The 26,030-nt window shown below is 40.7% G+C and overlaps 1 protein-coding gene across 2 annotated transcripts in view; it reads left to right on the plus strand.

Moving 5' to 3' along the window:
* Positions 1-26,030, plus strand: part of ARHGEF26 (Rho guanine nucleotide exchange factor 26) — a 151,506-nt gene that overhangs the window by 111,265 nt on the left and 14,211 nt on the right. For both annotated transcript variants that reach the window (XM_014602768.3, XM_059731049.1), the window contains 2 exons: positions 4,713-4,867; positions 25,139-25,348. In XM_014602768.3, the coding sequence (XP_014458254.2) occupies positions 4,713-4,867; positions 25,139-25,348 (365 nt within the window). The remainder of the gene's footprint in view (positions 1-4,712; positions 4,868-25,138; positions 25,349-26,030) is intronic.

Below are 26,030 nucleotides of genomic sequence, written 5' to 3' on the forward strand. Positions count from 1 at the left end.
TAACTAAAGCTCATTCAAGGAGCTTTAGTTAAAGTGCCCCAGCAGCTATTTTTAAACCTGGAGGGGCTTATACATGTGACACTGTGGCAATGCTAGGGCATTCCATTTAGAATGCAGAGCAGACTGATTAATCAAGTTAACCTCGATTAACTAGTTGGCCTTTTAGGCCTGCTTCAGTTTTACACAGAATATTAATCCCTCCCTAGTTTTACAAGCAGTATCTTTCTTCTTCATACACCCTGAAACTTCTCACTATGTTTGCCTTTTCACTGGCAGTGTAGTAATAAAATTATTTATGGAATGCCCTTCTTGTCATCCTGGGATATAATATAAAAAAATCCAGTATAAAATAACAGTACATATTGGGCGAGGGTATTGACTGCTCTTTCCAGCTGCCTCTTTAGGGCTGCTTTACAATAATTAAAAGCAGCAACTGGGAAAAAGAACTAAAAATCTATCCCAATGTCTGCTTTATTTTATATTGGTATTTATCAAGTCTGCTCCAATTAATCATACATTTCATAGACATTAGGGCTGGAAGGGATCATTGGGTCCAGCCCCCTGCCCCAGAGGCAGGAAGTCAGCAGGGGTCATAGGATCCCAGCAAGATAAACGTCCAAATTTCTCTTGAAGGCGTTCAGAGTAGGTGCTTGAACCACCTCCGGTGGCTATCTATTCCAAACCTTGGGGGCTCAGACTGTAAAGAAGTTCTTCCTTATGTCCAGCCTGAAATGGTCTTGGAGGAGTTTATGACTGTTCAACCTTGTCATCCCTTGGGGTGGTCTGGTGAACAAACGTTCCCCCAGATCCTGATGAGCACCCCTTATAAACTTATAGGCAGCCACCAGATCACCCCTGAGCCTGCACTTTTCCAGGCTAAAGAGTCCCATAGCTCTCAGCCTCTCATCATAAGGTCTGTTTTCCTGAACTGTGACCATGTGTGTGGCTCTTCTCTGAATTCTCTCAAACTTCTCCACATCCTTTTTGAATTGTGGAGCCCAAAACTGGACGCAGTACTCCAGCTGCAGCCTCACTAAGGCTGAGTACAATGGGAGAATGACATCCTGGGATTTGCTTGCGAAACATCTATGGATGCAAGCCAGCATTTTGCTCACTTTACTAGCTGCAGCATCACATTGAAGGCTCATGGTCATCTTGTGGTCAATCATGACCCCCAAGTCCCATTCATCCATAGTGCTAGGCAGCGTAGCACTGCCAAGCCTATAAGCATGCTGTGGGTTCAAGTCAGAGAGATTAAAGGGTTTCCTGTCCTGATTCAATTCAGATTCAGAGATTTGACCACCGAATCGGGACAAATCTCCACTGAATCGAAGCCGCAACCAGAGCTTTGCACAGCCCTAGTCAACTCTTGGACTAATGAAATCAGTGAGTGTGTTGCTATTGAATGTAATGGGAGCAGAATTTCAGAACTTTTGCCTTGTAGAGTTTATAAACTTAGAGTACTGAAACTTCTAATAAAGTTTTCCATATATCTCTTGTTCCTTAAGAAGTTTCTCAGTTTCAGCCACTTGAGTGTTGATGTCCTGAAACAACCATGTGGATCATTTTGATATTTCTGTGAACAGTATTAACATAGCCCTCTTAGTTTATACAAGGGTCTTTCAGCCTTTTGAGAATTATTTTATGTCCAGTTTAGGAGCAGATAGTTGGCACATAAATGTGAAATTAGAGTTATAAGAACTTCTATACCTTGGGGGAAAACATCAAGAAAATGAAATAATTTAAAGAAGAGCAAAAGAACATAAGTGCTATACTTTTGAAGCCAAAAACCCTTTAAAATCAGATTTTGGGACCTTGCCTATTTTCATACTCCCTGAGTCAGGAAAGTCTCATGCCAAATAAAAACCAATCCATTAGTATGGTTGACAACTGGAAATGACAAGGGTATTCTCTGGAATGTCATTCTGGTGTGATCTAGTCCTAGTAGAGGTCACAGTATTGAGGATCCTTGATTAACATGCTGCATACTAGGCCAGTCTATCTTGAGGTCATCCTTGTATATACTATAGTACAGACATGTTTTGTGCTTCTCATCAGATGCTCCCCAGATTACTCAAAGATCTTATGCATACCTTCCATCTATTAAATACCCATCTCTCCCTAGGGCTTCAACATTGTCATCCTAAAGTTCAATAAGCCTCCTTTTGAGCTACCATTGGATTTCTCAGGCAACCACCCTACCAACAAGGCAGATTTCTCATTGTTATAAACCAGCATTAACAATTTTCAATCTAATAGCCTAGACCTCTTACATATCCTTTTACAGGCACTGAGTTGTGTTGTGACCATTTTCATAAGCTCTTCCTTAAGGTTCCTAAGTTTCATCAGAATTGATCAATAAAACTGAGTAGTCTTCCCAGGACTATGCATGATGCTAAGAGAAAAGATGTAAGAAATCTCAGAGGCTTGCTCTTAATAAGGACTAAGCCTCTTAGGGTGTCCCATTTAGTGGCCGTTTCTGGCTCATAAAATGCCAAACCACACTGCTGCAGAAAATCTCAAAGTGGATCATACACCTGCCATTGAATGTCAGGACATACTACAGTAGCATAGACAACATCTTCAAACTGCTTCAGAAGGCTGCTCTGTCAGTCTCAGGTTTATGGACCAGCCTTATTTTTGTTATGCCCTGGATGTAGTATCCAGGTCAAATATCAAACTTAGGAAAACAGTTTCTCAATCATTATTTGACAAATTAAGCTGAAACTCCTGATTACTTCTCTTCAGAGAGGATACTACTTGACTGTCACATACAGTGGGACCCATACTGACACATACTCCAAGCTGAAAGAACAATTGTTTATGCTACTGTGACTTACAAGAGATTGGGGTCTGGAAATATTTATGGCCATTTTATCTGTCCCCTCCTTAAGAAATTCACTCAGTTCTGCATTAGGTGGATGTATGTCATTAGCTCTGTCCTATAGTATTTCATTATATAGTCTGTTTAATATTCAGTTGAAATAGCAGAGACAGTGTGAATATTGCTTAAAACATGTCCTCAAATGATGAACACTTAGGGAATTAGCCGGAGTCGTAGCGGATCCCCTGGCACAACTGTTTGAGCACTCAGGACAGGTCCCAGAGGATTGGAAAAAGGCCAATGTGGTCCCTATTTTCAAGAAGGGGAGGAAGGAGGAACTGGGTAACTATAGGCTGTTTAGTCTCACCTCTATCCTTGGCAAGACCTTTGAGAAAATTGTTAAGGATCACATTTGTGGGGGAACAGCAGGTAAAATAATGCTAAAAGGCAATCAGCCTGGGTTCATAGCAGACAGATCCTGCCTGACTACCCTGGTTTCATTTTATGACTGTGTCACAAAATGCTTGGATGAAGGAATGGAGGTAGATGTTATTTACTTAGATTTTAAAAAGGTCTTTGACACAGTGTTGCACCTAGTTCTTATAAATAAACTAAACAGTTGCAATGTAGATTATTACACAGCCCGGTGGGTAGAAATTTGGCTTATGGGATGCACCCAGACAGTGGTGGTGGATGGGTCAGTTTCTACCTGGAGAAATGTGGGCAACGGAGTCCCCCAAGGCTCTGTCCTGGGACCAGTACTGTTCCATATCTTCATTAGTGACTTGGACGAGGGAGTAGAAAGCACCCTGTCCAAGTTTTCTGACAACACCAAACTACGGGGGGAGGTACACAAACTAGATGGCAGGGAGCAAATCCAGGCTGATTTGGACAGGCTGGGGAAATGGGCTGAACAGAATAGGATGCAGTTTAACAAAGATAAGCGCCATGTGTTGCATCTGGGGAGGAAGAATCATCAACACTCCTACAGCCTGGGAGGTACCACTCTAGGTAGCACAACTGCGGAAAGGGATCTCGGAGTCATAGTCGACTCCAAAATGAACATGAGTCACCAGTGTGATGAGGTAATAAGTAAACCTAACCACACCCTTTCTTGCATGAGTAGGTGCATCACAAAGAGGTCCAGGGAGGTGATACTTCCCCTCTACATGACATTGGTCAGGCTGCAACTGGAATACTGCGTCCAGTTTTGGGCACCGCACTTCAGGAGGGATGTGGATGGCCTGGAGAGGGTTCAGAGGAGGGCCATTTGTCCGGTTAAAGGCCTACAGAAAAAACCCTATATGGACTAATTGGGAGACCTGAACCTCTTCAGCCTCCACAAGAAGAGGCTGAGAGGTGATCTCGTGGCTGCCTGCAAACTTATCGGGGGAGCCAGCAAGAAATAGGGGATACAATGTTTACCAGAGTGCCTGTCGGAGTAACTAGAAATAATGGCCACAAACTGGAAGAGAGCAAATTCAGATTAAATATCAGGAATTCTTTACAGTGAGGGTTGCCAAAATATGGAATATGCTTCCAAGGGAGGTGGTGCTGTCCCCTTCCTTGGAGGTGTTTAAAAGGAGATTGGACAGACACCTGGCTGGGTTCATACTACCCCAGCACTCATTCCTGCTCAGGGCAGGGGGTTGGACTCAATGATCTAATAGGTCCCTTCCGACCATAAAATCTATGAAACTGTGAAATGTACCTTACCTGTATGACTTGTGATTTTGAAGCTTGAAGTCCCTGTTGTACCCTTATTATCAGGTATTATCTGTGTATTTCAGAGGGATTTTTTTTATCTTTCCAGGTGATTTTTATTCTCTGTCTCACAAGATTTGTATAAGCTTTGAAGAGCTTAAAATGTTGTTCTCTTATTTTGTAGCCATTTCCATTGGTCTCCTCTTCCCGATGGTTAGTGAAAAGGGGTGAGCTAACAGCATATGTAGAAGATACTGGACTTTTTTCTAAAAGAACCTCCAAGCAGCAGGTGTACTTCTTCCTCTTTAATGATGTCCTCATCATCACAAAGAAGAAGAGGTAAGCACTTCACCAATCTAAAAGTACCAGTACATTTTTGTTTGATTCCTTGAGTCACACATAAGGAACAATTAAAAGATGTCAGCTACTTTTAAATATTGTCTTGTTCCATGAGTTACTTCCTGACTTTGTAAAGGCTAACTTTTTTTTGGTATTTATCTCAAGTATAATTCATTTCTTCCAAAGTATTTTTATTATCTCCCTTTAACAACTATTTGTGTGAGTGAGTGAATGAGAAAGATTCAGGAAAGAGCAGTTGTTCATATTATGCAAGGAACTTGAAAACAGAACTTGATGCAAGTGGAAATCTTTACTAAAGTGCTTTAAGTTTTGCCAAAGCATACAGAATGTATTTACATATTTAAATGTGCTATGCCCGTACAAGGAATGCACTGCTTCTGGAGCTATTTGTCTCTCCCGTTTCTCCATCAAACCGTACTCAGAATTACAAAACGGTGGTTGTCAAGCAGAAATAAAAATTAAGTCCCAATTTTACTGACACAGCAAACATGTAAGTTTAGCAGTACAAATAAAGAGGGAGATCTTCCCCAGACAGATCTTTTATGTAAAATGTCAGTGATGTTTAGAAAAAGCCTACTAGTTAAATCTCCATCACCAAAACGAAAGGTTGTTTAGGATGAATTGTCTGCTTCTGATTGAGCCTATCCCCTCTGCAGATGCTGCTCAACATTGCTGATAGAAATGACTTTGAAGAACATATGTTTTAATTTGCAATTGACTAGTTATACCAAATATCAAGCATTTGAAAGAGAGTTCCCAAGGGAGAAAAATGCCCAAACCACACTACAAAATCTTGAGCTCAAATTTCCAGGAGCACAAGTTGAGCACTGTGTTATAATGCTGCCAATCTCAACGTTTTCCAAAAAATAAACATTAACACTTACAACAAAGTGCAGCATAATTTGTTTGCTGCCTCCATCTTTAGTTGTGGTTAGTTGAATAGGAAGAAAAGTGAATAGATTTCTCCTCATGCAATTTGCTGTTGTGCATCCCTGAGACTCATGGTTTATCACAAGCCTCAGGAAAACATTTTTTTGTGGGAACCCCTTGTTAAAACATTGGCAGCACATCACAGATTAGTATCACACATCTTCAAACAGCTTGTTGCTTTCTTTTCTCATGGGACTAAAGTTAATATTTTATTGTGCTGGTAGCAAATTAAACATCTGAGTTAAGAAAACAATGAAAAGATCTGTTATCTGTGTTATTACATTGTTTATCGGTTTCCTATGTGATAGGTTGGTTGCCCAGATTGAAAAAAGATTTTTGGAGTGATGTACACTACATAAACTCTGGTGCTTTTGATTTATAACATTTTCCGGCTGTTGGAATTTCTGCTATCCCAATTGGCCCATGAGCCACAGTAAACAAAAAATTAATCTTAATGACAGAATGTGTATATATTCACTGTAGTAAAACCTTTCTAAATAAGCAGATGAAATTGAAGAGTATTGCTCTCTTGTTCCTTCCATGGACATTTGATCATAAAATATAGGCTGTACAAAGCAGACTAGCTTATTGATAATGTTCTTTTTGTAGTCTATTGTCTCGCACACAATTTCACCATAAACATTTAGCAGTGGACAGAAATATATCCATTCCATACAGTTTTTCATTGTGATATGTTAATAGGCTTCTGTAGATAGCTGGTACATTACACAATGTAATAGCTGTACAAAGTTCATAGTTACAATTCCTTTAGCTTTTAAGAAGTTATGGGCTTGCAGTTACTAGTCAAGTATAAGATGGTTAAATTTTTATTTGCACATTTGGGTTTCCATTGACTTTTCCATGTTCCCAGAAATAACACTATTGGACATTGTTGGGTTATAGGTCCTACATATTGACCTGCCAGAATTGTGCAAAATAAGTTTTCACTCTTGACACTGAAGCTGACTTTTATTTACCTTGTGTCACAGGCAGTTAATCATATTTGTTGAGCTCAGTTAGGAGTGACTAAGTCTTTAAAGACCAGGATTGATGGTATATGTCTAAGTAGTCCCACAGATAACTAAAAAGCAGTGGTGGTCCAACAACCTTCAAGTATGTACATTGGTATTTACATAATTGCTTCAAGAAGCATTTGTGAATGTTTTGCATACCAGAAACATCATTAAAAGAACTGTACATATATATTAAAGTGTACAAGCATTCCAAAAGCATTTGTGCAATGAGAATTATTCAGTATGAAAAGATAAAGGGCAAGAAATCTCATGATGCGGTATGCTTAGGCATGCCCCACAGTTTTTATCCCTTCATTTTAATCATACTTTAGTAGTCAGACTCCTTGACAGCCTATGATTTGATTTTTATCTTGAGTCTGAAATGGTAAGGCTTAACAACCTTCCCCTTTTCGAATAGTTTGGATGTGATTTAGTGATCCATCTCTCTTCACTTTTAATAAATGTGGTATGGTAACGTCCATGCAGCTCCAAAATATTTTCATAGATTTCATAGACATTGGGGCTGGAAGGGACCTCATAAGATCATTGGGTCCAGCCCCCTGCCCAAGGGACAGGAAGTCAGCTAGGGTCAAAGGATTTTAGAGGTTTATGTTCTAAGAGCATGCTGCTGTATAGTTCAAGCACTTATAAGTATTTTAAATGTGTTTGTGGGGATCACCTAGGGACTTATTCTGTCCTCTTCGTGTTATAAAAGGTCAAGAAACTCAGAATTGCTTCAAAGAGACTTTAGCCCCTGAAGCTACCAGATTAGAGAGGTAACATGTCAGACCTTCTGCTTTGGTGCATTTGTACCCTCATTTTCCTGACCGCTTGGTTCCTGCAGGCTACAGAGCAATCCCAGCAAAAGAATTTTAATGAGAAATCCACAAGATCAACAGAAGTATATGGCAAGTAGCTGTTCACTGCTTCACTCTTCACTGTCCTTATCAACCACAATAAGTGGATGCCCTATCACTGCTAGCTTTTCCTCAGCTCTCCTGAGGTAATTCAGAGTTGGCAAGTTATATCCAGGCTCAAGCCCCTGTTCTTCTTCTGGCTCATAGTTCTGAACAGTGACTAGAACTCCCCTTCCTTTTCCATTCTTCATTGGCAGTTTCTACTGCTTCATTTTTATTTTTTTTTTAATCTAGATAGTTCTCTAATTTCTATGAAGCATTCCAGGGAACTGGAAATATCTGCATTTTAAATGTAAAAATGAAATTTTTTCTACAGCTTTTTTTGAGAAAGATGCACAGCTTTTTTTGAAGGCATGTTTGTATCAAGGGATGTCCAGCTCTTCTAGAAAAGGGCCAACTTCCTCTCTGAAAAATTGTTGCTGAATTGGAACATAAATTTAGTGTCATTGACACTGTACATAGTGATCCTATTGATGTCCATTAGAGATTTGTGAAAAGAATTTGTGTGGACTTCAACCCTTCAGTAAGGACTGATTCATTATTGTTGCTGTTTATTCAGTACTAGAATGTTTCATTCATCATTATACCAGGCACAAAATGAAGCGGAGAGAAAAACTGTTCACTAGGGTGCCCCAGGGGTGGACAAGGAGCAATGGCCATAAACTGTTAGAGGATGGTTTCAGGTTGGATGTAAGGAAGAACTTCTTTATGGTAAGGGTGACCAGACTCTGGAACAGACTTCCCAGGGAGGTGGTGCAGTCCCCAGCCTTGGAAGTCTTCAAGAGGAGACTGGACAGACACCTTGCTGGGCTCATTTGATCTCAGCACTATTCCTGCCCAGAGCAGGGGGGTTGGACTCGATCTTTCGAGGTCCCTTCCAGCCCTTTGTCGGGACCCAGGGCAGCCGGCCAGCAGCTCTCCCTGACTCCCACCCGGGCAGATAAGGGTCCGGGGCCTTAGAAGGCCATCAGGCGGGTACTTGTGATGCTTGGAGTGGAATTAATTAGGCAGACGCTTATCGGTTGCAAAACAAGATTATTTACTCACGCCGTCAAGGTGGTGAATAGCGGAGGTCAGAGATACTTGGTTAGTTACAGCTTAAGGTTCAAAGGTTGGTCTGCATAAAAGTTCTTTGGTCAGGCAGATAAACGGAGAAAAAATCGGGCCGGCAGGTCGTTGATTTACGTCTGATAAGGTCGAGACAGGGGAGACTGACAAGCAATCAATTTGTCAGTTATTCTCACGCATACATTCAGAGGTTTTTTCAGGTGTGTGCGCGGAGGTCTCCCGTTCTTCACGGAAGTGAAGACGGGTTTTATTTGCGTAATAGCCAATTGTTTTTCACCACGTCATAAATTTAATTAGAATCGCCAATTATTTAGCGGTCTTTGCTAGGGTGTTATCTCACAGGGTTACTCCCTGTTTTCTCTGACCAGTTATAATGATTTATGTACAGCACAGAAGGCTAAGTTTCATTTCTAGTTAGTGTCGCAGTTATAAATCTCTTTTTGACATGCGCAGCAAAAAAGAGGTTACTATCATTATTGTTAACCCTTAGTTAACTTAGTGTAGAAAAAAATTGTTTTGAATGGTTTTACTTGTTTGTGACATGGGAACTACTTAATTTGGTTGTGACACCCTTGATTTCTATGATTCTTTGATTCTATGGCTTTTAATGCCCCATCTTTTTCCCCTGATTTTTGGTGTTTCCTCAGTTCTTCCCTATGTGTTTATTTTTCTACAGTACTCTGAATTCCTGTCCTTTTGGACATTTCTTCCACTGAAGTGGGCAGCGATCAAATAGTTTGGGTGGACACCAAAATGGCAGGTCTGCACTCTTAAAGATAACAACCTACGATGTTTAATAGAAGGTAGAGAAGTTCACACTTCGAAGTCATTGCTTCAGGCAGGCTGTAGATTCCATGGCTAAGTACAGTCAAAAAGCCCAAGGCTCAATCAATTCAATCTTCACAGGTTAGTCTAAACTTCATAAATTGAACTGATAAGCAAGTGAACAGACATTCACTTATGATTTTGGAAATGCAATCATATGCTTGCAGTGGCCCTGGCCAGAAGCTGGGGGGGTCAAAGTATACTTCCCTGCTTGGCTGGAGCAGACAGCTTGGGCCAAGGCTAGCCTGCCCCTCCTGCAAGGGAGAGTTTGTGGGGGAGGTGCAGAGCATCCTGGGTTGCAGGAGGACTGTGAGTTAACTTGAATCTGGAGGGGATCTGAGACAGAAGTTCAATAAATTGATTTAACCAAAATCAATTAAGTCTGACACTACATCTATCCAGATTTATCTTAAATTGGTTTCAGCCACTTTGAAAGCAGTTTATGTGTACCGAACTTCTGTTGTGTTACAGATTTGAATGAATTTCCAATTACTGCATTGGTCACATTTGGAAGGTTTTTCTCACAACCATAGAAGTATTCTTTTTTTAAATGAAAGATAAGATTGTCCAGAGTATGGTTGTTATCAGCATAAATACATCAAGCAGGTTAAGTGTAGCTAAATTGGACTTCCTGTGTGGCACGTGTAGATAGTGCAGAATTAAACTGGAAAAATCTCAGTACAAATATGCATATTATCTTTGCTTGGTAACAATAATCTTGCCTGAAAAACTTTTAGATATAAAAAAATGTTTCTTCTGTGTTGAACTTCTAGAGCAACCTCTTCGCCCAGCAAAAAACTAGAAACATGCATCTTTTTCTGAGTGTAACCTGATGCATTGATAAATGGCAATTCATGTGTTGCCTTTTTGCAGTTGTTCTATAACTCCTATTTCTACATCCTGGCAGAGCAGATTAAAAAGTAAGCCGACTGCAGGGGTATCCTTCCATATCTCTCAGTATCTTACACCACAAGGGCAGACTGCTAGGACTAGTACATATCTTCATCTAGAACCGACCTAGAAACATCTGATTAAAAATTCTGACTTTAAAGATAGTGTGGCTTGCTTTGAAATATGTCTCTAACTCTATACTCCAGAAGTGGTGTGTTTGTGGCATATCACTTCTTAACCTTTTGGATAAGATTAAATATAGTTGGAGTAGAAACTCTTTATTCACCCATTCAGAAAAAATCCACCAGGTGCAATGCTGAGACTGTTAAAAGGTTTCACAAAAGCTGCAAGAAAACCTGTTTTTTAAAAAGGCTATTTAATGTTCTTAGCTCACTTTCTGTAATCCCCTAAGGATATCACTAAAATACTGTCTGTCTAATGGCTGCATGGCTTGTCAACTCCTGAGATAATCTTGACAATGGAATGCAGCTGGACTTCATGAATTGGAAATCACCCAAAGGTCAAATAATACTTTGGAATGTTACCTGTTCACAGCTGCTTGCAAAACTGGGTTTGTTCTCCATATGCCAAAAATAATGTTTAAATTAAAGCAGCAAATAGATACTTCTGTATAAATATAAAAAAACAAATTTTGTGCTGAAACACTAATGCTCTCAGAATAACATCTCTAGTTATCTTTAAATATTACTAACCTCAAGTAATAGCAGATTCATTAGTTATTCTTGATTTTCAAAATAGAACAAAGAAATAGATTGAGTTTGTTGCCTTTATACTCTCTACTTATGAATTAGTGAAAAGCTCTAAATCAAATCAGAGTATAGTAATAAATATTCTTGATTAAAGTCTTTATAATATTTGTATTTATTCAAGACCAGGTTTCTTTCTGCATTCTACATGGGTGGGGAGGAGCGGGGAGAGCCCCTCATCTTGGATTCGAGTACCAGCTGGAGCAGGCACTGACTGCAGCCCTGGCTCTGGTGCCAAAGCCAGAGCCACCACCCGCCTGGGGCCAGGGCTAGGGCCAGGAAGGCTCATATGATGGGCAAGGGGTGTGCAGAGATGGGACCCCTGCTTCCTTCATTCTCAGTTTCTCATAGCAAAGCTGTTTAAACTAGAGGTAAGGTGTTTTAATAACCTGACATCATTTTAAATCATCACTTTAAACACCTAGTGTAGACATTTTAACATATTTACAGTTTGTTGAAACCCTATATGGCTTTCCTAGACTAAGATAGAGTGTATCTTTTAGTCACTGGCTAGTAAGTTCTTTAAATACATCCTTTAGTCTAGTCTAGACATACCCAGTCTTCAGTATATTCAGGACCTTTACATTCTAAAAATTCAAACCTCTTGAATACATCCCCAAATAATCTAACCAGAGCACAGATCTGATTCCCTTTTTCTATAAAAATTATAATTCTTTATTCTGCTGGTTCAAAACCATGTGGTCAAATGATTTTTTTTTAAATGAAATAAATTAAAGTATTGTATGAAACAGTTCAGTGATTATCTATTTTTATAGAGTACAGGTGTGATCCTTTGCATATTGCTTTCTTTTTTTCCTATGGTATTTGCTATTTTTTCTTCCAAAGGAAAAACAGTAGTCCTAACAGTCTCATCAACTGTGGTTTTGTTTTTTGAACTGTATCTGTCTCTGTGTGTGTTCACTATAAGAAAAAACTAGAAAACAACATTAAATTAGGCTTCTACCTCCCAAAGCAGCTGAGCTATGGAATTCATTCTTTACAAACTCCAGGAAATTGGGTATATAACTGAAAAGTTATCTGAAACTTTCTTCTTAAAATCAAAAACCAGCTGTCCCTATGTGGAGTTTATTGGTAATGAAATATTATTATTCATAATATACTGATGATTTGTAAAGCTAGACTAAACCTACCAAGATTTTAGATCCATAAATATGTTTGGGAGGATTTAGTGAAATGTATTAATACTTTTACATCAAGAGAACTTTCTGGAGGGAGGAAGTAGAAGTGTTAGCTTATAACAAGAATCTTTCTTCTTAAATAAAGTTTTCAGTAATCATGGAAAAGTAGTTGGAACTTTCTTTAGTTGGTAAATTGTATTCTGTTGTTGACTGGTAAATTAATTTGAGTGTATTCTGGGACCGTGAAGTGTACAACCAGAGGCCCTTTGTTCATATCATCCTTCCCACACCATCTCTCAAACCCCCACTACTCCTTCTTACAGATATTTAATTTCTGTAGTAAAATAATCAAGTAGATGTAAATTTGTAATCGTTGTGAGTGTAGAACTATTTTGCGGACCTTTTTTCAGAACACACAAGTTTGTCTTGCTTAATTGAAATGAAATAGAAATGCATAATACTTAAAGACTGAATAGTTTTTCAATTAATTTTGTTGTGAATTATGCTTATTAAATTTAAGCATACCCCTACCCAAAGAAAGCTGTTCATAACTAATCTTCGGCATGTAACTGGGAGATTAAAATTAGTTATTCAGAGGTCCAATTTAGCAACACAGCACTTCTGGCTTCCTTATATAGATCCAAGAAAATATTCTAATACAGTTTTATATGAGCTTGCAAGCCATGGAAGTTGCTTGCTATAGCATAATCCTGGAAACCTGACAGATTATTGAATCTTTTTCTGTCTGTGTCCCAAATGCTGCTATAATATGGTCAGAGGTACCATTTTTAGAATTATGAGAAGTATGAAACCTATTAAGAAATGAGATGGTGTTGAATAATTGAGCCCGCCAATATAACAGTCCCAACTCAGTGCATCTGTCATTATTGCAAAGGAAGTCGGAGATGATGCATGCTTCCCGTCAGGAAATTAACTTTCTGAGTACAAGGTCAGTTGGGAAATAAAGACTTTTTTATACTGTAATGCAAAAACTGAACATTCACAAACTGACATTTGCAGTTGTTTCTTTCTTCGTGAAAGCAAAAGCTCTTGCTTGTATTTATGTAAGTCAAACATAATTTCTGTATACTAGTGTAAATGGGCAAGAACAGGAATCTGTCTTGAGGATGGAAAGCATCAAATGTATGTGTCTCTATAGGGAAAGCCAGCAATAGGATATAATTTAATTTTTGAGCAGTTTTATGCTATATAATATTATACAACATACAGATATCAAAATAGTACTGTTAGAATAAAGATGTCCAGATTTCCAATCAAGTGCCAGTATTTCAAAGTAATTTAGTCACACCGCAAAACTATTTACTATCTTGATTAAAACCTCTTCTTTGTAAATTTGATGGACTTAATAATAAAAAATTATTTCCTTTGATAAATTGTGGGAAACTTGTAAAAGAATATATTTAGTAATATGTCACTGTTAGGTTTGCCTCTATCTAAAATATTCTATGCACAATAAACTGAAATAAAATCTCTTTGTATGCATGCATATTATTAATAAAAATGCTATCCTATTTGTATTTTAAAATACAGTAGAAAAAAATAGCATAATAGAATGATGGATACGATTGTAGAGCTGGTTAGTCAGAGGCACTACAGATCCAAGTAAAAGTGGTTTTGTTCCTACAGATATAAGTGACTGGTAGGGAAGGCGTGGAGGGGCTTGTGCCTCCCCAGCAGGGCCGTCCCCACCACCGACGCCGCCAGCTGCGTTTGCGGGTGCTTTATGTGCCCCCCATGACAGGGCTATCCCCGCTTCCACTGGCGGCATCTGTGGATGCTCAGCAGCTCTGCCCCCGCTGCCAACACTGCCAGTGGCATCTGTGGGAGCTCGCCAGCTCTGCCCCTTACCCTTCAGTTAATTAGCATATCCCTATTTTAAAAAGTGTTAATACAACATTGCTTGGGTGAGGATACTTATTTGATTTCTCTTTTTTTATGTTTGAGCTTGAAATGAGAATCTGTTCAGTTTGAGATGCTTTGAACTTTGGCAGCGTATAAATAAGATTTTTGGTTGAATACAAGATTTGGAAAGGAGGAAAGTCAAGGTATTATTAGTCAATGTTACATTTTAAGTAACTTCATGGAAGATGAAACCTCTCCCATCTGCAGTTGAATATTCAGATCTTGGATTGTGTGAGGGTTTGGCCAGGATGTAAGTGGTCAAGTCTGTGGATAGGCCCTGGGGAGCAACTAAGAGGTTAGCAAGGTTTTTGGAGTGGAGAGGAACATCCAAAAGATGTAACTTGAGGTCAGGAACCAGGGGTCAAAGAACTGGTGCCAAGTTCCTGAGAAAATCTGAGATCAGGTTCAAGGAAGCCAAGCAGAGTCAGGATGCCAGGGAAGCCAGAGAGAGCAGAACCAGCACCAAGTTTCTGGGGAGATTAGGGCCAGGAAAAGCCAAAGTCTGGTCAGAAGTCAGGAGCACCAGGGAAAGCTGTGAATGCAAGCTTGATGGAACAGACTGGCCACATCCAGACTACCGCACACGTGCCTCTTGCAGTGTCTCAAAGCCCTTTGAGACACTGCAAGAGGCTTGTGTGGGAAAGAAAAAATGTTACCTGCACTGCAGATTTGCAGCGTGGGGCAAAATTAGACCCCTGGATATCCAGGGGTCAAAAAAAACCACAGAGGAAAAAAGCAGGCAAGGCACGGTCCTGGACCATGCGCTGAGGTAACTGGATGCTGGATTCTCCACATAGATGCTCTGGTAGCCAACCAGAGGGTCTCTATGGTTGGCCCTCGCCCATTGTGCTGAAGCACACTGCCTGCTTGTGTGGGGCAGGCAGCTTGCCAGCCTCAGGGAGCTGGACCTGGGCTCCTGCCAGTAAGTAGGGGGTGGGGAGGGCTGGAGGAGGGGGGAGGGGACCATGGGGGGACCCCCACTGGCCCCACTTGCTCCCCCAACTCCCCGATGGCTGCCCTGCCTGGCCCAATCCCCCATCTGTCCCCCAAGCCCCCCTGATGCTGCCCCTGCAAGTCCCCCGATGGCTGCCTCACCAAGCCCTATCCCCCACCTGCCCTCGAGCCTCCCCCCCGATCCCTGCCCCACCCAGCCCCAGCGTCCCGGTAATTAAAAAAAGAAGAAAAAAAAGCGCCACTCACTGGCAGTAGCAGCTGCCCTTGGGGTCACTGGGGCCTCATGGCATAGCCCCCTGGCAGCATGCGGCCTGGGTGACAGCTGCAGCAACCCCAGCTAGAGCTGCATGATGCCCTGCCGACCAGAGTCCCCAGAGTCCCTGCTACTGCCAGTGAGTATGAGGCCTTCTTTTTTTTTTTTTAAGTGCTGGGAGGCTGAGACTGGGTGAGGCAGCCATTGAGGGGCTGGGGGTGCAAGCAAGGGGTGGGACTGTGTGGGGCAGCCATTGGGGAGACTACAGGATCTGGCATGGGCAGCAATCTGAGGGATTGGGGAAACAAGCGGGGGTGGGGCATGTGGCCCCTGTGGGGGGGGGAGTGGTAACCCCTGCAGGAGCCATGTGGCCCCAGTTGGGGGGGGCTGTAGCCCCTGTGGGGAGCTCTGTGGGGGGACTGCAACCTGTGGAGGCAAGGGACCCACCCCTCCTGAGCAGCCCCACCCCTGCACAGTCCCTCCAAAATCTACCCACACCTACCCACACACCCCAATGCCCCCCACATCCCTCCACAGCCACCCACATCCCCCCACCCCTCTTTCCACCCCTCTCCTGCAAACCCCACATCCCTCCAGCACACACCCTGCATGCCCAGCTACCAGACAGGATGAGACCTGCTGGCAGGAGCTGTGGCTGCAGGGGCAGCTGTCCACACATCCTGGTAAGTGAAGGGGTCACGGGGAGCTCTAACTGCTCTATGGTAAGAAACCAAAGGCAAACAGCAAAACATATAGGTATTTAGAATTCATTTTATTATTATGATAGAGACACTGGTAGGTTTCCAAATTGCTTTAACACTGTAGATATATCAATAATATATTGCCCAACTGATCACTGTCTCTTTGTCGCGCTCTCTCTCTCTCTTTCTCTCTCTCTCTCTCTATATATATAGTGGTCTTTTGTTTTAATTGTGGAGGAACATAGATTTTGGGGTATTTTACAGAGTGACTTTGGGATTTTTTTTTATCAGGGATCTTTAAATTTTCAAATAGGGAACATGAGAATTTCTGCTAGGGAGGCCAGTGGCAGGACCCAGGCAGAGGAGCCTGCTCAGAGCTAGCACCTTGGACCCAGCTGGAGGTGGCTGACAGTTCAAAGCAGGCCACCACACTGGGAACATTTTCTGGGTATACATGGCAGTAGTGCCGCACAAAGGCAAACCCTGCAGCCACGGCCCACTGGCAGCTGGCCCAGAGTCCCCATCTAGGTCTGGCAGGTGCACAGCAGGTCACAACCAGGCAGCAGCCCCCACTACCAGACTGCTGCAGTGGGTAGAGGGTGCAGGGAATTCTCAGGGCTGCTGCAGCAGTCCAGCTGCCACTAGTGTCCCCAGGTACCAATTGACTGGGCCCCAGAAGCTCCTGAGAGTGAGTAGCCCTGAGCTACTTGACAGGGCAGCTTTTTTACTGATGGGGCCAGGACAGGGCAGCTTTTTATACTGCTACGGACAGCAGAGATGCTGGCCCCAGGCTCTAGATCCCCCTGGCTGTAGATCCGGGAGGAGCCAGGCAGGGTTATTTTGCCTCAAGTGGCACAATTTGCCCCACACCAAAGTGCATGTCCGGGCACACGTGCTAAGGCAAAAAGCCCCAACTCAATTATGTACTGCTTCTATTTGAGCTGCTGCAAGTGCATGTGCTTGCATGTGTGGATGCGCCCACTGTGGCTATGTGAAGGCATGCCTACAGTGTAAGACTGCATGTGTGTTTAAAAGGAGTGAGTAGCGCTTTCAGTAGCCAGTCTGGTTGCAGAGATCTGGGTCAGCCACATGAGAAAGGGATCCGGGCAGGTGTGGTAACTTTCGTGCTTGGCTCCCATCTGCTTGATCAGAATCTCTGACAGATTGGCCTCCTCAGCCATCTCTGTACTTATTCCTATTGAGGTCCTATTCATATTGAGGGACTTCTGACAATGTCAGAAAATGACACAAATCTAAAACTACCTCTGTTCAAAATTAATTCTGCTGAGTAAAGAAATGACTAAAAAACAATCAGGGGAAAAGGTAAAGTCCCCTGTTCTGTATGTGAAAAAGCATTATGTCGTATATTCTGATTTGTCTGGGTGTTGATTTTATCTTGCTTAGCTGTATAGTAATATGATTGATAGTGTGCAATATACAATCTTACAGCTTGGGGCTGAACATCTGTTTTGTGTGATTTACTGATTGGAGAAGGAATCTTGAAAGTACTTCTTAGAAATAAACGTTATCATCTCAAAAAGATTAACATGGATAACGCAGTAGGAGATGTTGACTTGAGCTGAAGTTGAATTGGTAACACAGTTTTTACAGGTTACAGTTACACAGTTTTTGTCAGGGATTACATTGAATACCTTCAAGTAATGAGAAATGTGATTGATGTTTTCCTATGATAAATGGTGGACCAAAAGAATGCTTATGGAAGTATGAACATATGGGGCAAACTGATTTTTCTCTAGCTGACTTAGAAATGTGCATTCTCAATTTTATAAATTAATTATTTTATGATTGCACAGAATAAATTCAAGCACAAGTATAAATATTACTAAATAATACTACTGTAATGAATAAATCAAATAATATTTATAGCTTCATTAACTAAACTGTCAGGAGCAACTAATTCACAGATTCCAGTCAGGCAAAACATACCTTAAGGGGAAATAAGGGATTATGCAAGTGTTTTAAAAGATATTTAATCATCACGACGAGCCATTTATGATTCCACTTATGATGCAGGATGGTTAGTGTTCTGTTCCAGTGTAGTCATTGTTTTTTTGAAGTAACCTGAAAATGGTATTTTTTTTATTTGAGCATACATTCTTTTAAAAGTTATTAATCAGGATTTAAAGATATTTTTCTGAAATAAAGGTAAGATGGAAGTAAAATAGGTAAGATCAATTTCTACAAGAATCAGTTCTTTTTATATCATTTCCACTTAGGGTTATTTAGTCTGGAGAAGAGAAGACCAATGTGGGATTTGGTAACAGTATTCACACACCTGAAGGGCAATTATAGAGAGGATGGGCTTTTCTCGTTGGCCACAGGGGACAGGGCTAGGAACAATGGCCTCAGGATGGAGCAGGGGAAATTTAGGTTGGAGATTAGAAGGAACTTTTGCACTATGAGGGTAGTCTGGCATTGGAACAGGATGCCTAGAGAAGCCTGTGGAATCTTCATCCTTGGACATTTTCAAGAGCAGGTTAGACAGACAGTTGGCCTAGATGGTTTAGTCATCAGTGATCCTGCCTAACCAGGAGACTGGACTAGATAACCATGTTAGATCCTTTCCATCCCTACTTTTGTATGATCCTTTATCTCCTTTTATCCAGATCCATTTTACTGTACAGACTTTAGCTACTAAAAAGTGGACAAGTAGTTTCTTTAAAAAGTCAAAAAAACAAAGTACAACATTCCTGAATACAGCTCTACAGTTCCCATTGTATCCCCTAAGACAGTGGTGCTCAACTCTTTTGTCAATGGGACTGGATGGGCAGTGGCTTGTCCTTCTGTGGGCAGGATCTAGCTGGTGGACCCAATATGGCACCTGTGGTGTAGGCAGAGGGGCCTCATCTGGAGGGGGAGTCCCATCCCAATCCAGTAGCACTGGGAAGGGGGGCTTGGCCCAGCCTGAACCTGACCCAGCAGGGAAACAAGGGGGCATGCTCTGATCCCATGGGAGGAAGGGAGCCTGACCCAGTCCCAACCTGGCCAGGTGGGGGATGGGGGAAAAAGGAGAATAGCCTGGTCCCCACATTTTTGGGTAGAGGGAGGGGGGCATAGCCCAGACCTGAACCAGCTGCCCAGGGGAAGGGATTGTGGCTCAGCCACACAAAGAAAGGGGGTTGGCTCTGACTAACTGTGCAGAGTTTGGGATTTTGGCAGTAGGGAGGGTGGTGGCATTAACTGCCATTGCTCCTTCACTGCCAAATTTCCTGGTCCATGGGGAGCCATTTTGGCTAGAGGTTGAACACCCCTGCCCTAGAATGAATTGATTTTAAAGCAACAATTTTAATCATGATTTAAATGAGCAAGAAGGAAGCTTTGATGAAAATAAGTACAGTTAATGCATTATTAAACATAGCACAACATTATTATAAGATACTCATGCTTTTACCAATTTGAATAGCAGGACCTGATTTTTTTCACTATTATTTTATCATCACCATCATCATCATCATCAAGAGGCAGCAAATTGACACCTTATTTTAGCAAATGCCTTATTTTAATAAACTTTCTTCATCGTTCCATGGGGTTCATTATAATGTGAGTGTACAGTAACTCTTAAATAGTAATTATTAATATTTTCCATTTATACTTGAGAGGTTGTTTCTTATTAGTTAGTAACTATTCTAATATGTTTATGTACAACCAAGTATAGCTTTTGCACTAATTCTTAGTATTGCTTTCTTTTTTTTTGCTACCCAAGAGGATATTTATTTTAAGCAGTTATATAACTTTGTATACTCAGGTCCTGAATTCTATATTTTTATTCTGTTAGCAAATAATGAGTCACATATGTCCTGTCTGTGATGATCTAGTTGGGGATGGTCCTGCTTTGAGCAGGGGGTTGGACTCACTAGATGGTCTCTTTAGGTCCCTTCCAACCCTAACTTTTTATGATTCTATGATTCTTAATTGCTAGTTGACTTTTTTTCCCCCCATGATTTATGCCAAGCTGTATTTGGATGGAAAATCAAATTCAATTAAAATATACAAAAACACCATTTAAAATTGTTTTATTTAGTGAAATAAAACTACTGTACCTTGAGCATGCCAAATATATAAGGGAAAAAAGGAAGTTTATGAAAACATCTCTTTCATTTAAAAATCTGACTTATTTCATAAAAGAGTAGTTAGTAAATTTATTTGATTGTCCTTAGTTAGCCATGTCCTTCAGAATTGTAACTGGTAGATATCCTCTTCCACCTCGTTTTTAACCACAGATTGGGAAAGAGCAACAGGTTTTCCTTCTGTCCCTCCTCACCCCACCCTAGCCTCAACTCACAGCTTTGAATGAACTACTGAGCTGGAACCAACTGAATAAATTGAAAAATATATCTCTGCTAACTTAGTGTCCCAATGCATTTTTTCAGACAATTACTTTTGAGAGTTCACTGTTTTGACTTTCTTTAAAAGAGGCATAAAATATGTATCACTTGAATATTATTTTATGTATTTATTTTAATAGCTCTAGTAAGTTTAAGTCATAATTAGGGTTTCATAACTTCAATTTTAATTTTAAATGGCTTTATTTTTAAAATTATATTTAAATTTAACTTTTATATTCAATTTAACTTATCTGTCCATATGTCACTGCTCTGTCTCTCCGGATAGAGATTTTAAAGAATGATGAATCAGTTGGTCACCCACTTTAAAGAGGGCTACATGAAGGAAGCAGTTTGAAATTAAACAGAACAGCTATAAAACTCAGCATTATTATTGTGTTCTATTGATATGTCATTGCTACCTAAAGGGTACATCTACACATGTCGCTATGGTGACATTGTTACTGAGACATGATTTAGTACTTCCTTTTAGAAGTATTAAATCACAGTGCAGTAACAGCCTGTACTGTACAGTACTGTGCCGTGCATGCGGCAAATGGTTATTTGTAGCAGTTAGCTTGTTGTAGCAGCGCACTATACAAGGGGAGTGAATCTCTATGGTGAAGTAGCTGCTGGTCATATGTAGATACTCACAGGTACTTTGTTGCTGTAGCGCATTATTACAGTGATGTAACATCACATGTAGATGCACCCGAACAGCATCTTACAGGTTCTCTGGTAACCCCAGCTGGTGATTGCCTTCTGTCTGAAATGTGTGGGTTGATTGTACTTGCCAGCAAATACTCATTAGTCTGAATTAAAAGAATTTCTTACTGCACAGTCTCAGAAACGATAGAGAAATATGTGAATCCCTGTTCAGTAGATAAATTATGGTATTTTTGTTTCTCTTCCATCATACCACTGAAAAAACGTATATCTGAAAAATTATGCTTTTAGCAGTGAGGACCTTGTCACATTTTACAAATAAATGTAGTAGATGATATGGGTAAAGCTATGTTAGCTGATCACAAAAAGTACCTTGTATTGACAGACAGCTGGTAAACTTGCGAACATATGTAAGACAATTATGGGGAATAAAATCACAAGCATTTTAGCAAATGGAAGAAGGTTTTCAGACTGTTCTTTACTAGCTGAGCAGTTCTGCTTCTGAACTTTATGATGCAGATCCTTTCTCATGCTCCTTTAAAGTATATTTGGGTAAACATTTTAAAGATTTGGAAATGTCATTAAAATTTTTTTCTGCTTGAAAGGACTCTTGCATTATTGGCTTACAGTAATTGTGCCTTAACAATAAGTTCAGGAAAAAAACAACAAACAAAAAAACACTATGAATTCACAGTTTGGAGTGTTGAGACATACTTCTTAATATATTTGAAGGTTCTACAGTTCAGGCACCCATTGTAATACGTAAATGTTACTGGAGTGGGGGCTGGAAGGGTTGAAGTAACTGTTCATTAACAGTATATGGCATTGTTACATATAACAAAATCTTCTGATTAGATTTCCTTCTGCAACTGATGAAGATGCAGAAATGAACAATTTTAGCTAATGTTGTTTGAGACATTTAGGAAGATGAATGAATAGCCTGTTTATGAGGATATGGCAAGGTTTTTAAAAGTCTGATTGTGTGTGGGTAGACAAGGTTCTTTGAGTAAATGTGGTATCTTTTATTAGACCAACTAAATAGTTGGAAAAAATGTTCTTTGAAAACTTTTGGGCACAAACACCCTTCTTCAGGCATAGGGAGAGTCTGCTGTTGTTTTGTGTTCTCCTGCATTGAATAGAAGCCAATATGCAAAATGCAGGTCTGTGAAAATGCAAATGTGTGGCACTGAGGATCAGAGGCCATGGGTGACAATAGGTGTGAGACAGGTAGGTGGAGGGGGGTGGGGGAGTGTAGGGGGAATGTTGACCTGATGATGGAATATAGCCAGTAAAATGTAGAGAGGTTGCCTGGGGTTATCAGATGGCAGGCAGGCAATGGTGTGCCATAAATCCAATGTCTTTACTTAGTCCATGATTTTTTGTATCCAGTAGATTTATGAAGTGAAGTCTGTAGGCTCATCTACAAAAGGTGTTTATGTGGGTAAAATTAGTAATCTACAAAAAAGTGTCATTTAAAAAAAATTTTTTTCATTACATAGATAGTGGGTTTTTTTGTGGCAGAGCTCAATTTTGGTAACCTAAACAGAAGTAATGCTGGAATTTATAAATATAGTCAAGCTCTATTACATTCCCTGTTAACCCTCAAGAATACTGAAGAGTAGTGCCAATGGTCATCAATTACTTGTTCTCTCTTTTGTAATGAAGGCTAGTGTGTATATGCACTACTACTCTCTACTGTGTGAAATATCAGAATTTATGTCTGTGCTTGTGCTGAGCTACTGTGACCTCATCCTTACATGGCCAACTAGAGGCCCTGATTTCTTCTGTTTCCTATGCCAAATGTGTAAGGTTGACTAACAACTGTGTAGGCAGCTATTTTGCTCAGCATTGTCCTCCATTCTGCACATTAATATGCATGTGAAGGAGAAATGATGCTTTTAACGTAGCTTTACAAATAGTTTTTATGAAGTTATCAAGCACATGCAGAAGTCTTTGGATTTGCAATCAATAGGATAGCTAGTATTTATTTTTCTCACGAAAAGATATGAGAAAGAAAGAATCAAAATCATAGAGTTGGAAGGGACCTCCAGGGTCATCTGGTCTAACCCCCCTATACAAGAATGCTACTCTTAAAGGAGCATACGAAATGCCATACCTGAACGTAATGCCACCTAGCCCTGGGGAAAAAGAACCTGCTTTACCGAAAGAAGCAACGTGTGAGCTTGACTTGGCTCTGCAGCATCTGTATGGATCAAGCGCTTCAGCAGGATTTGTTGGTGAAGTCCTGTTATCTAATCAAGTATTAGGTGCAAGTGCCAAAAACCCTGCTGAAGTGCCCAATTTATACAGATGCTGCCAAGCCAGGTCAAAGTAATACACTGCTTCTTTTGGTAAAGCACTCTTTTCCCCCTACATCGGCTATTAGATTCAATCAGCTATTAGATAAAAGCACCAAAAAAGCCCCACTAAAGCACCTGGTCTATACCGTCATTGGGTGAGCCAGGTCCAACTAACTCAATGCCACTTTTGGACATGTGCTGGGCTAGGCTTGGGGGGAGTGTGGAGTTTAAAGTAAAGCACCATTTTGTTCTTTTTCACATCTGTAAGCAGCCTTAGTAGCTCTGCTTGTAAAATAAATTCTGAAACAAACAATTGTTTTTAGCTGTCAGCTGTTATTTAGGGTTAGAGAAGATAAACCAGGAGATATTATTCTCTATAAGCAATATTTGTTACTGTTTGTCATCAACTCTAAGGGTGCATCTACATGAGAAACAACGCACATTACGCCCTTAATGCACATTAAAAATGGTGAATTTAGGCTGATCAGGCCTCAATTTGAACCCCGCAAATGCAGGGATCAAATATGGGCATGCTTAGTTGAAGTGCATTATTGCACATGGAAGATATACAAAAAACTAGAACTCTTGGTTCCAAAATGATACCTTTTATTAGACCAACTGGAAAATGGCAAGAAAATTGAAGCTTTCAGGATCAAAGTCCCTTCGTCAGGCTCTGGGAAAAGTGTAGATGGTACAAGGTGGTAAAAAGTCCCCATAGGTAGGAAATAAACGTCATTTTTACACAGAGGGAGCTGAAGATGGAAGTCTGTCCCTCTGGGTCCATGAGAGTGCACATGTAGACATGATCTAGCATTAACTTTAGCACCACTGGAGGTGTGGCCTGAGCCCATCCCCCGGGCTTGTGGCTAGCCAAGCATGGGGCAGCCGTGGCATGGGGAGGCAGTGTGGGCAAGGAGGCAGCTGCCACACACCGCCCCAGTGCTAGGCATGTGGTTCCTGTGCAGGGAAAGGTCTGACTAGGGATCAGAGCTTTCAAGATGGCTGCCAGGTGCTGGCAGCTGGCTCTGGCTTCAACATGGCTGCCAAGTGTTGGCAGCCATGTGGCCAGAGGTTGGAGGTCCCCCCAGTGACCACAAGGGCATATGACAGGACTGGAGGGTCTTGGAACTAACTTTAGTGCCAAGTGCACTAACTAGTCCAAAGTCTCTGCACGTGTAAACACCTGCCAAAATCACTCAATGTGCATTAAATTTAGTTGCACTTATTTGCACATGTAGACGTGCCCTAAATTAAGTAAGTTAAGCTTACATTACAAAAGGAGTGTCAAAAACATGTAACTGTACTGCTGAGTGAAATTCCTTAAGACAAAACAATTAGCTGCTTTTGTGCCTTTGACAAGCAGATGTTTTGTAAGTTTCTGAAAAATATTTGCTGTAGGGGGTGAAAGTGTCAAAATACTTATGTGGTACGAACACTGCTGAAAATGGGCTGTAGTAGTCAGTCTGTTTCTGGACACTTTTAGTGGAGAATTATTCACGTTGAAGATAAGTGTGTAGTTTTCTTTATTTCACACAGAGTACCATTCCTTTTGTTTTGCAGTGAAGAGAGCTACAGTGTTACGGCCTATTCCTTAAGGGACCAGCTGTTGGTTGAACAGTGTGACAACGAAGAACTGAATTCCTCTCCTGTAAAAACCAGTTCAACTATGTTGTATTCACGGCAGAACTCTGCAAGTCACCTCTTCAGATTAACTATCCTTAGTAATCATGCAGGAGAAAAGATGGAGATGCTACTTGGGACTGAGAGTCAGTAAGTAGATCGTTGTTAACTCCCTTTCTCCATCCTACAATTTTAAACATTTTTCTTTCTAGCCAAAGTACAAAAGCATCAAGTCTTTTGGACCTATTCTATCATTTGTGTAGTGAGTTAAAAAGCTAGAGTTGAGTCTTAGCCCAATATCTTGATAACACAACTCATGGTCAGTGCCCAAAGAACATTAGTACCAATAATTGATTGTAGACTCAGGTATCTCTTTCATGGCAGTAGAAAATACTGCACTTTAGCCTTAAAGGTTATTCTGTTCACCTGACGGTAGAAATAAGCTACGACATTTTCAGTGGAAATAAGCTACTACATTTTCATCTTACATGAGTGTAAAGGATGTCAAGTATGTAATCTGCATTTTTTTTAATTTAGATTTTTTAATTTTTTAAAAACCAAATGGCAATATGCTTCTGAGTCCTCCCTGCAGAGCTTCTTGTCAAAGTTACTTCCCTAGATGTTTAAGTTCTCTTCAGAGACAGCATCCAAGGCTAGTCAGTCAGATCCTACTTGCCCTGAGTGGGGGTCTTGAGAATGGAGCCATGTGAGGTCCTGCATCACAGCATACCTTGGCATCCAGGCTGCCTTAATCCAGCTTTGCATGGCCCTGTTGCTCATCACCAAGGATCCTGGTTTTCTCTGATTAAAAAAAAAGCACAAATTCTCTGAT

This window comes from Alligator mississippiensis, chromosome 7 (assembly GCF_030867095.1).
Source record: "Alligator mississippiensis isolate rAllMis1 chromosome 7, rAllMis1, whole genome shotgun sequence".
Lineage (NCBI taxonomy): Eukaryota > Metazoa > Chordata > Crocodylia > Alligatoridae > Alligator > Alligator mississippiensis.